Genomic DNA, 12,002 nt, shown 5'->3' on the forward strand with positions numbered 1-12,002 from the left:
TGTCTCCCCAGGTTGTTGCTGTGTGAGAAGGCTTTGGCTGAATATTTGGACATGAAGAGGTTGGCCTTCCCCAGGTTCTACTTCATTTCTTCTGCAGATTTATTGGATATCCTTTCCAATGGCACCAACCCCCAGCTGGTGAGCCTCCTCTGCATCCCCTTTGTCACTGATGTCATGTGGAAGATGCTGTCTTGGGCCTCTTCTATAGCTTGGCTTTCCTTCAGTGCTTTGTCTCCCACCTTCCCTTGGCTTGGTGACAGCTCTCACAGCTGGCCCTCATCTGTCATCTCCGAAGGGCAGCACCTGCGCTGTGTGCTGCCTGATCTCACCCTGGTGTTGTTTGCAGATGGCTCTGAAAGCACTGCCCAGAGCAGAGAGAGCTTTTGGATGCCATGAAGACAGTGGCTTTGTTCCTGCTGGGCTACAGGGAGGTGGGAGGAATCCATCTCTCTGGAGAGTCAGCCCAAACTTGTTGCTGACCTTGGGTCCCCAACCTGAGATGCCACCAAACAGCTGATCTGCAGAGATCTCTTATCTAGCCAGAGGAGTCATTTCCTAGGCAGCTGCTTCTTCCTTCCCCCATGGAGAAGCCTTTGGGATGATTGCAGAGGTGAGAAGAGGTCAGCCTGCAAGAGGCAGGGCAGCTGGTGGTCAGGCAGTGGCTCTGGGTCTCCTGCACTGGACTTCTGCACCATGTGCCTGAGAGGCTCCTCCTCTCCAGGCTGGTTTCTGGGGATGGTACTAAGTGCCATGTGTGGGGACATCACTCCACATGGACCTTCCCTCCTGGGGACTGCACTGGATGGCTGCAGCATAGAACCATGGAGTGGCCATGGGCAGAGACAACCTCCACCAGTCCAGGTTGCTCAGGGCCTCATCCAGCCTGGCCATGAACACATCCAGAGGAGGACATCCACAGCTTCTCTGCGTGACCTGTTCCAGGCTCTCTCCACCCTTAGTGTCAAACATTTCTCCCTTGTCTCCACTCTGAATCTCCCTCTTTGAGTCCAAACCATCCCCTCTTGTCCTGTCACCACAGGCTCTGCTCAAAACTCTGTCCCCAGCTTTCTGATCAGCTTTGAAGCACTGCAAGGCCACCAGAAGGTCTCCCTGGAGCCTTCTCTTCTCTACACTGACGAGGTTCAACTCACTCAGCCTGGCCTCACAGCAGAGGGATTCTGTCCCTCAATTAATTTTCGTGGCCCCCTCTAGCCCCACTCCAACAAGTCCACATCTTTCATGTCCACTGGTCCGTGGAGGAACTTGCAGTGACCCTTCCTGGCTTGGGGGATGGCTTCACTGTGCTCTTCCCCCATTCCCCACAGCAGCACAGTCACCTCCTGTCCCCACTGGGCAGAGGTCCTGCAGCATTAGGGTTGATTATTAGTGGTCCAGGAGACCTCAGCAACTTTGCCTGGCAATGCCCTGCTCTGGCTGGTGGTTGGGACTCAGCACTAATCCTGACCATGATATGGAAAGCCAATCCAGATGTCCACAGCAAGTGGAGAGTGTTGGATAAAGAATTAATTCTGTAGCAAATTCCATCTTCCAGAAGTGAGTAAGCTCTGAGAGGAGCAGCCCCAGAGGGCATCTCAGCAATGCTCAGCAAGAGCTAAAGGAGCTGTGGGGGGCAAGAGGCTGGAGCCAGACTGCTCAGTGGTGCCCAGGGACAGCACAAGGGGTAAGGGGCACAAAGTGGAACCCAGGAGGTTGCATCTGAGCAGGAGGAGAAAGTTGTTTGTTGTGAGGGTGCTGGAGGCCTGGAGCAGGCTGCCCAGAGAGGTTGTGGAGTCTCCTTGTGTGGAGAGCTTCCAACCCCCCCTGGGCATTCTGCTCCTGGGCAAGCTGCTGTGGGTGCTCTGCTGGATCAGGGGCTTGGACTGGATGATGCCCAGAGGTCCCTTCCCACCCCACCATGCTGGGACTCAACTACATCCCCTGGTAGCCTGATCCAGTCTCTCACCACTCTCAAGAGTTTCTTCCTCCTCTCCACTCTCAATCTCCCCTCTCCCAGCTCAAAGCCATTGTCCCTCATCCTGGCACTCCCAGCCCTTGTCCAAAGTCCCTCCCCAGCTCTCCTGGAAGGATGCTCTGAGGTCTCCCTGGAGCCTTCTCTTCTCCAGGCTGAACAGCCCCAACTCTCCCAGCCTGTCCACACAGGGGAGGTTCTCCAGCCATCTTTGGTGGCCTCTGCACCCTCTCCAGCAGCTCCAGGACCTTCCTGTGTTGAGGGCCCCAGAGCCGGACACAGCACTCCAAGATGTGTTAGGAGAGACAGCAGAAGAGGCTTTCACTGGCAGTGCCCTGGCCATGCATGAGAGGTGTTGCTGCCAGGCTGTGCAGGGCCATGCTCTGTGCCAGTGGCTGAGCTGTGCCATGCAGGGTGACCTCCATCCTGCTGGGCCTCTCTCACTCACTCTGTTTCTCCAATTTCCTTTGCAGGTACAACGCCATCTGTCCAAACTCTTTGACAACTTGGCCAAGATGGAATTCCAGCTGGATTCTGAGCAGAAGCCAACCAAGGTTGGCCTGGGAATGTACAGTGGTGAGGAGGAGTATGTCAGCTTCAGCCAGCCCTGCGACTGCAGTGGGCAGGTGGGAGCAGAGACCTTGTCTGCCATGGGATGGGTTGGGTGGGAAGGGACCTTCAAAGCTCCTCCAGTCCAACCCCTGCAGCCAGCAGGGACATCCCCAACCAGAGCAGGTTGCTCACAGCCCCTCCTCCTTTCCCAAGATGAGATCAGGTGTGAAATGTAGAATCACAGAATGGTAGGGGTTGGAAGGGACCTCTGGAGATCACCCAGTCCAAGCCCCTGCCCCAGCAGAGCACCCACAGCAGCTTGCATCTTGCCCAGCAGCACAATGGCCAGGCCAGGTTGGAAGCTCTCCACAACCTCTCTGGGCAGCCTGCTCCAGGCCTCCAGCACCCTCACAACAAAGAATTTTCTCTTCCTACTCAGATGCAACCTCCTGGGTTTCACTTTGTGCCCCTTGCCCCTTGTGCTGTCCCTGGGCACCACTGAGCAGAGTCTGGCCCCAGCCTCCTGCCCCCCACAGCTCCTTTAGCTCTTGCTGAGCATTGCTCAGATGCCCTCTGGGGCTGCTCTTCTGCAGGCTCTCAGCCCCAGGGCTCTCAGCCTTTGCTCCTCACAGAGCTGCTCCAGGCCCCTCAGCAGCTTTGCAGCCTCCCCTGGACTCTCTCCAGCAGTTCCCTGTCCCTCTGGAACTGGGGAGCCCAGAACTGGACCCAGGACTCCAGAGGTGGCCTCCCTGAGACAGGGTAAAGGGGAAAAAGAACCTCTCTGCTGGCCACACTCTGCTCAGTGCACCTCAGGATGCTGTTTGCCTTCTTGCCCACAAGGGCCCATGGCTATCCCATGGCTCACGGCTGCTCACCTCTCCTGTTCCCCTGCTTGCACTTTTCTCCATGGGCTACTGTAGGAAACTGAAGTACAAGATGCCAGCTCCTGAGCTCCCCAGTGATGGAGCTTAGCTTTTAAAGGATCTTCAGAGGGAGATCTGAGCCTGTGACATACCCAACAGAGCAGGAATTGGCTTCCCAAGTTTGGCAGCAGCTCCCTCCTGCTGCTGGCACATTGTGCCCAACTGCCACCAGTGATTCTGCCATGGCCTGGAGGTGGAACACTGTAAATTTAAATACTCATCACTGGAGTTCATTTTAGTTTGTCCTACAGTTGGAGTTCAAAACCAATCTGTCTTCTCCTCCTGGTGTCTGGAAACAGATCCAGTCCTGCAGAGCTGGCTAATGCCTCCCTGTCTGAAGGAGGCTATGAGGCTTGTGGGACTCCAGGTGCTTATCCCCTTGCCTGCACTCACTGTGGGGACAGGCTGGAGAGTTGGGGCTGTTCAGCCTGGAGAAGATTCCAGGGAGACCTTAGAGCAGCCTTTCAGTACCTGAAGAGGACCTACAGGCAGGCTGGGGAGAGACTGTTCAGAAGGGCTGTGGGGATAGGACCAGGGGCAATGGTTTGGGACTGGAGCAGGGCAGAGTTAGGTTGGAGATCAGGAGGAAGTTCTGCACAGTGAGGCTGGGGAGACACTGGAACAGGTTGCCCAGGGAGGTGGTGGAGGCTCCATCCCTGGAGACATTCAAGGTCAGACTTGATGTGGTCCTGAGCAACCTGCTGTAGCTGGAGGTGTCCCTGCTGCCTGCAGAGGAGGTGGAGATGATGACCTTGGAGGGTCCCTTCCAAGCCAGTGCAGTCTGTGACTCTGATTACCAAAGGTGCTTAGGAAAAGCCAATGTGTTGCTCTGCTTTCATCTGCTCTCCAGGTTGAGGTCTGGCTGAACCATGTGCTGGACAGCATGAGGGCCACAGTGCGAGCCCAGATGGCAGAAGCTGTCATGGCTTATGAAGAGAAGCCAAGGGAGCAGTGGCTCTTTGACTACCCTGCCCAGGTATCTGCCACACAGCTGCCAGTGGGGAAGGCAGCTCTGGGCTTCCCCTCCAGTTCTGACCCTCCCTTCTCCCAGTGATGGCCTCCTGCTGTGGATGGGGATGCTTCTGGCCTCCACTGTGCCATCCAGGAGAGAGGCAGGATGAGTTGCTCTTTACCCTGGCAGTCTCCTGATGGAGTTTCCAGGCTGAGCTCCATGCTCAGGGATCCCAGGGGGTCCTGGGATGATATGCACTTGGTTGGCTTACAGAGCCTGGGGGCTTGGGCAGTGCCTGCTGCACCCATGGCTCATGGGAGCTCTCTGCACCCCGAGAAGTGAGAGATGCAGCAGGAAAACAAAGTGGTGGGGCCTGGTGAGGTCAAAGAGCCCCTCAGATACACCTCTGGCAACCTTGTGGTCTCCTGCTTCACCTCTGCTGCTGTGCTGAGCAGGTGAAAGCTGCTGGTGTACTGAGCTGAGGATCTAACTGAACCTCACAGGGCAGATCCCTCATGTCCTGACTGCTGTGTGACAAAACACTTCAAGGCATGGACACTTCACCCTTCAGCTGCTAGCCCTCAGAGAGCTCTGCTGCTCTCCATTTCTCTAGGTGGCTCTCACCTCCAGCCAGATCTGGTGGACGACCGAGGTTGGGATTGCCTTCAGCAGGGTGGAGGAGGGCTATGAGAATGCAATGAAGGAGTACCACAAGAAGCAGGTGGCCCAGCTGAACACCCTGGTCACCATGCTGCTGGGGCAGCTCTCCAAGGGGGACAGGCAGAAGATCATGACCCTCTGCACCATTGACGTGCATGCCAGGGACGTGGTGGCCAGGATGATAGCGCAGAAGGTGAGTGAGCTGTGCTGGCCTGGCTGTTGGCCTCACAGGGCAGCCAGGAGGCTGGCCCAGCAGCAGACACAGCACTGAATTTACTTCCACAGTGCTTGTGGTGAGGAGGCAGAAGACCTCCATAAGCCTAAAGTGCTGTTCTGTGCCATGATCCTGCAGCAGCAACGGGCTGCTTGTGCCTGCCACAGACTGGCACTGGGAGCAAGGGTGACCCTGTGCTGGTGGAGGAGGAGGTTGTGCTGGGAGGCTGCTGGATGCAGTCTCAGTTATGGCTTTACTGAGAACCCCTGCAGGGTGGGGTTGGAGAGGACCTCTGGAGCTCACCCAGTCCAAGCCCTGCTCCAGCAGGGCACCCACAGCAGCTTGCCCAGGAGCACAATGCCCAGGGGGGGTTGGAAGCTCTCCACACAAGGAGACTCCACAACCTCTCTGGGCAGCCTGCTCCAGGCCTCCAGCACCCTCACAACAAACAACTTTCTCCTCCTGCTCAGATGGAACCTCCTGGGTTCTGGTTTGTGTCCCTTGCCCCTTGTGCTGTCCCTGGGCACCACTGAGCAGAGTCTGGCCCCAGCCTCTTGCCCCCCACAGCTCCTTTAGCTCTTGCTGAGCATTGCTGAGATGCCCTCTGGGGCTGCTCTTCTGCAAGCTCTCAGCCCCAGGGCTCTCAGCCTTTGCTCCTCACAGAGCTGCTCCAGGCCCCTCAGCAGCTTTGCAGCCTCCCCTGGACTCTCTCCAGCAGTTCCCTGTCCATCTTGGACTGAGGAGCCCAGAACTGAACTCAGGACTCCAGATGTGGCCTCACTAGTGCAGAGTAGAGGGGGAGGAGAACATCCCTTGCCCTGCTGGCCACACTCTTTATAAAGTCAGGAGAAGCATTGAGGCTCCAGGGGTCACCCTTGATCTGGTGTGGGACCTTTAGGCCTCTTGTCCTGCACAGATCTCTAGTGCTACTCCTCTGTCCCTGAAGCTGCAAAGTGTCCAGCCCTGCAGGTGGGTGGGAAGGTGCCCTGCATGTGCTGGTTGTGACTCTGCTCCTCTGTGTCCTTCTGGAGCACATCAGGCTGCTTGCAGGCTTTCTGCCTGCATGGCTCAGCTGGCATTGGTGGTGCTTTGGTTGTGGTGACACAGACCATCTCCTGGGGCTGCCTGCTGGCTGTGAGAGAGTGCTTCCCATGGCTGTCCTTGTCACCCAGTCCCCAGCCCTGCCTAGGCAGCCTAGGGAAGAGGCAAGAGCCTCCTCATGGCCTTCTGTCTTCTCATGAAGAGTCTGTTTGTGCTGCTCTCCTGGGCATGGACCTTTCCTCTCTCACCAGTACCATGACGTCTGACTAGACAGGGAGATGACCTTTCCCCCCACCTGGCAGGGAGGTTTCATTCCTCACCACAGCTGCTTCTGCAGTGCAGAGCAGCCCACCCTTGGTGACCACCTCCCAGCAGCTGTGCTCCCCCAGGGGTATGTGCTGAGGTCCCCAGCTGTGCCCTGCTGGTGCTGTGTCTGTTGCAGGTGGACAGTGCCCAGGCGTTCATCTGGCAGTCCCAGCTGCGGCACAGGTGGGCCGAGGAGGAGGGGCACTGCTTTGCCAACATCTGTGATGCCCAATTCCTGTACTCCTACGAGTACCTTGGCAACACCCCTCGGCTGGTGATCACCCCCCTGACTGACAGGTGAGTCTGGGGGCCCAGATGGGCTCTGCCAGCAGGGAGACAATCCTGGAGTCACAGAATGGGTTGGGTTGGAAGGGACCTCAAAGATCCTCCAGCTCCAATCCCCTGCCATGGGCAGGGACACCTCCCACCAGCCCAGCTTGCTCAAGGCCTCATCCAGCCTGGCCTTGAACACATATCCACAGCCTCCCTGGCAACTTGTTCCAGTCTCTCCCCACCCTCACTGGAAAGAATTTCTTCCTCATCTCCAGTTTGAATCTCCCCTCTCCCAGCTCAAAGCCAGCCTGCACTCAGCAGGGACACCCACATCAAGCCTGACCTTGAAGGTCTCCAGGGACAGAGCCTCAAGCACCTCCCTGAGCAACCTGTTCCAGTGTCTCCCCAGCCTCACTGTGCAGAACTTCCTCCTGATCTCCAACCTAACTCTGCCCTGCTCCAGTTTCAAATTATTGCCCCTGGTCCTGTCTCCACAGCCCTTCTGAACAGTCCCTCCCCAGCTTGCCTGTAGGTCCTCTTCAGATACTGAAATGCAGCTCTAAGGTCTCCCTGCAGCCTTCTCCTCTCCAGCCTGAACAGCCCCAACTCTCCCAGCCTGTCTTTGTAGGAGAGTTTTTCCAGCCCTCTGATCATCCTCGTGGTCTCCTCTGGACCTGCCCCAGCAGTTCCATGTCCTTCTGAAAGCTCTGTGGTTTGGACAGGGATTACAGACCCCCACGTGGAGGCACCTCCCTGGTGTCCATCATCAGTGTGATGGAGAAGCTCTGGGGCTTGCTGCAGTGTTGAGTGGCTCTCTGCCATCCATCTGACTGTCTCCTGTAGTTCCCTGTCTCTCTTAAACTGGGAAGGCCAGGACTGGACACAGTACTCCAGATGTGGCCTCAGTATTGCAGAGCAGAGGGGAATTAGAACCTCTCTCGAGCTGCTGGCATCCAGGCTCTGTCACTGCCTGCCATCTGAGCAGGCTTCTGTCAGCATGGGGAGTGGGATCCCTTGGGAAGCAAAAGGAAGGTCTTCCATCAGACCTGCCCATCTCCCATCCTGTCTGGGATGTGCTCAGTGTCAACAATTGGTATGAGAAGCCAAAGCCCCAAGCCAAGGAGACTGGGGTGACCATGGTGGAGGGAAGATACTTTTTGGAGCAAAGAGGGCTGGGCAGAGCTGCTGCTGAATGTCCAAAGGGACTCTAATGGCTGAATGCCCAAGGGGACCCTAATGGCTGAATGTCCAAGGGACCCTAACGGCTGAATGTCCAAGGGGACCCTAATGCCTGAATGTCCAAGGGACCCTAATGGCTGAATGTCCAAGGGGACCCTAACGGCTGAATGTCCAAGGGACTCTAATGGCTGAATGCCCAAGAGGACCCTAATGGCTGAATGTCCAAGGGGACCCTAACGGCTGAATGTCCAAGGGGACCCTAATGCCTGAATGCCCAAGGGGACCCTAACGGCTGAATGTCCAAGGGACCCTAACGGCTGAATGTCCAAGGGACTCTAATGGCTGAATGCCCAAGGGGACCCTAATGGCTGAATGTCCAAGGGACCCTAATGCCTGAATGCCCAAGGGGACCCTAATGGCTGAATGTCCAAGGGACTCTAATGGCTGAATGCCCAAGAGGACCCTAACGGCTGAATGTCCAAGGGACCCTAACGGCTGAATGCCCAAGGGACCCTAATGCCTGAATGCCCAAGAGGACCCTAATGGCTGAATGTCCAAGGGACCCTAACGGCTGAATGTCCAAGGGACTCTAATGGCTGAATGTCCAAGGGGACCCTAATGGCTGAATGCCCAAGAGGACCCTAATGGCTGAATGTCCAAGGGACCCTAACGGCTGAATGTCCAAGGGGACCCTAATGGCTGAATGCCCAAGGGACCCTCATGGCTGAATGTCCAAGGGGACCCTAATGGCTGAATGCCCAAGGGACCCTCATGGCTGAATGCCCAAGAGGACCCTAATGCCTGAATGCCCAAGAGGACCCTCATGGCTGAATGTCCAAGGGGACCCTAATGGCTGAATGCCCAAGAGGACCCTAATGGCTGAATGTCCAAGGGGACCCTAACAGCTGAATGTCCAAGGGACTCTAATGGCTGAATGCCCAAAGGGGCCTTCAGCTTTGGCATGAACCCTGGGGGGCTCCTGGGCCTTTCTCTGCAGCCCAGCAGTGACCTGTTGGGCCAAGTCTCAGCCTCTTTGCTTTTTCCCCCCATGTCTGGCTGTGGCAGGTGCTACATCACCCTGACCCAGTCACTGCACCTCACCATGAGTGGAGCACCTGCAGGGCCTGCAGGCACTGGCAAGACAGAGACCACGAAAGACTTGGGGCGAGCCCTGGGCATCATGGTCTACGTCTTCAACTGCTCTGAGCAGATGGACTACAAGGTACTGCTGCACCTCAGCCTGCCTGGCCTGATGGAACCTGAAGGATGATCCAGCTGAGATCAGCCTGATCCTTCACCTCTCCTCAAAGTCCTGCTACTCTTCTTTTTACTCAGCTCCTTTATCTCCTTCTCTTTCTACTCAACTCATTTTCCTTCTACTCAACTCCTTTTCCTCCTCCTCCTTATTCTTCTCTGAGACCTGCACAAGGTGTTTCAGTAGGCAGAGACTCAAACTGTCCTCTCTGCCTCATTAAGCTCTCCCCTTCCCTTCTGGGGTTACGTTCCACATGAAAAGCTCCCAACACTTTGGTCTGTTCTGTTGGGACCAAGGTTCTGCTGATATTAAAGCCCTGTTCTTGGCATAGACCCCTGGGGAGGGAGCTGTCCCGCTTTCCTCAGATGCTCTCCCAGAATAAGAATCCCAGAACACATCAGGTTGGAAGGGACCCTCCAAAGGCCAACCCCTCTGCAGGCAGCAGGGACACGTCCAGCTAGATCAGACTGCCCAGAGCCACATCAAGTCTGATCTTGAATGTGTCCAGAGATGGGACCTCAATCACAACAGGGCAACCTGTTCCAGTGTCTCCCCAGCCTCACTGTGCAGACCTTCCTCCTGATGTCCAACCTAACTCTGCCCAGCTCCAGTTCCAAACCCTTGCCTCTTGTCCTACCCCCTTAGGCCCTTCCACCCAGGGTGTGCGGAACCTTCAGCCACTGCAGAATACTGAAGGCTCACTGTGAGGTCGTGGGTGGGAAAGGGCCTCTGGAGATCATCTAATCCAAGTCCCCTGCTAAAGCAGAGTCATAGATTCACAGAATGGGTTGGGCTGGAAGGGACCTCAAAGCTCATCCAGTTCCAACCCCTGCCATGGGCAGGGACACCTCCCACCAGCACAGCTTGCTCAAGGCCTCATCCAGCCTGGCCTTGAACACCTCCAGGCAGGGGACAGCCACAGCGTCCCTGGGCAACCTGTGCCAGTCTCTCCCCACCCTCAGTCTCAACAATTTCTTCCTCATCTCCCCTCTCAATCTCCCCTCTCCCAGCTCAAGTCCATTGTCCCTCATCCTGGCACTCCCAGCCCTTGTCCAAAGTCCTTCCCCAGCTCTCCTGGGACCCCCTCCATGGTCACCCAGAGCAGGTTGCCCAGGCTCACAATGTCCAGGCAGGTTTGGAATCACTGCTGGGCTGAGTCTTCTCTCTGCCAGGCTGGCACAGTGCTGTGATTTTGGTGACCTCAGCTTGTGGGCTCTGCCAGGAGTGGGGCCAGCAGGACCTCCCAGGTGACCCTTCAGTGGAAGCAGTGCTCAGATGGATCACAGCAACCAGCAACCCAAGTGGCAAAAGGTGCAGGCCTTTCACTGCTGTCCCTGAGCTGTGCCTGCTACCCCTCTCTGCTTCTCTGCATCCCACCACAGGCTCCCAAGTGCTGTCAGTAGCCAGGCTGGGCAGTGCAGTCTATTTCTGGGCTGCAGTTGATTCCATTGCTGATTTACCTCTTTAATTGTAATTTTTCCTTTCTTTTTCAGTCCTGTGGGAATATTTACAAAGGCCTTGCCCAGACAGGAGCCTGGGGCTGCTTTGATGAATTTAACAGGATCTCAGTTGAGGTCCTGTCTGTGGTGGCTGTGCAGGTGAGTGCAGAAATGCTGGCAGATAGCTACAGCCAGGGCAGAGCTGGGTAGATGTGGTGTCAAGAAAGCTATCAGCATCCTGGCCTAGAGCAGCAATAATGTGACCAACAGGACCAGAGCAGTGATTGTGCTCTTGCACTGGGCACTGCTGAGGGCACAGCTTGAGTACTGAGTTCAGTTTTGGGTCTCTCACTCCAAGAAGGACATTGAGGGCTGGAGCAGGTCCAGAGAAGGGCAACAAAGCTGGGGAAGGGTCTGGAGAAGAGGGCTGGGGAGGAGCAGCTGAGGGAGCTGGGGGTGTTTGGTGTGGAGAAGAGGAGGCTGAGGGAGACCTCATTGCTCTCTACAGCTCCTGAGAGGAGGCTGGAGCCAGGTGGGGGTTGGGCTCTGCTCCCTAGTCTCAGGTGAGAGAAGGAGAGGAAATGACCTGAAATTGTGCCAGGGGAGGGTTAGGTTGGAGATGAGGAAAAATTTCTTTACTGCAAGAGTGGTCAGGGATTGGCAGAGGTTGCCCAGGGAGACTGTGGATGCCACCTTCCTGGAGGTGTTCAAGGCCAGGCTGGATGAGGCCTTGAGCCACCTGGGCTAGTGGGAGGTGTCAGGGGGTTGGAACTGGATGAGCTTTAAAGTCCCTTCCAACCCAACCCATTCTTTGAGTCTCCAGTGAGAGCTCTGTGCAGTGGCTTTGGAGGCTCTTCCAGGCCAAGGGACATCATTCCTATGGGCACAGTCTGGTGTTCCTGAGAGCTGCTGACAGATGGGTGGCACCTGGTGCCAGAACCCACAGCAGGTCTGCAGCCCTCACTTGTGTGCTTGCTCACAGTACCCTGAGAGTGTGGAGCAAAGCCAGGAGCAAGCTCTCTGAGCTGTGCCTGGCTCCACAGGGACATTTCCCCATGGAAATAATTTCCTGGCTCCTCAGCTGATTCCTTCAGTGCATTGTAGTGGAGAATGCTGTGTGACACCCAGCAGAGTCTTCCAGAGGTGCTGGGGTTGCCCTGCTCATTACTTGTAGAGCCCCAGCCCTGTCTGCTGCTGCAGAATGAGAGGATCAGAGAAGTGTTTCAGCTGGAAAAGGCC

At 56.3% G+C, this 12,002-nt stretch overlaps 1 protein-coding gene across 1 annotated transcript in view; it reads left to right on the plus strand.

Moving 5' to 3' along the window:
- Nucleotides 1-12,002, plus strand: part of DNAH9 (dynein axonemal heavy chain 9) — a 243,779-nt gene that overhangs the window by 47,099 nt on the left and 184,678 nt on the right. Inside the window, exons 22-28 of the mRNA XM_054394050.1 lie at nt 12-138; nt 2,443-2,595; nt 4,295-4,420; nt 5,010-5,249; nt 6,754-6,914; nt 9,135-9,291; nt 10,818-10,922. Of these exons, the coding sequence (XP_054250025.1) occupies nt 12-138; nt 2,443-2,595; nt 4,295-4,420; nt 5,010-5,249; nt 6,754-6,914; nt 9,135-9,291; nt 10,818-10,922 (1,069 nt within the window). The remainder of the gene's footprint in view (nt 1-11; nt 139-2,442; nt 2,596-4,294; nt 4,421-5,009; nt 5,250-6,753; nt 6,915-9,134; nt 9,292-10,817; nt 10,923-12,002) is intronic.

Source organism: Indicator indicator, chromosome 29, assembly GCF_027791375.1.
Source record: "Indicator indicator isolate 239-I01 chromosome 29, UM_Iind_1.1, whole genome shotgun sequence".
Classification (NCBI taxonomy): Eukaryota; Metazoa; Chordata; class Aves; order Piciformes; family Indicatoridae; genus Indicator; species Indicator indicator.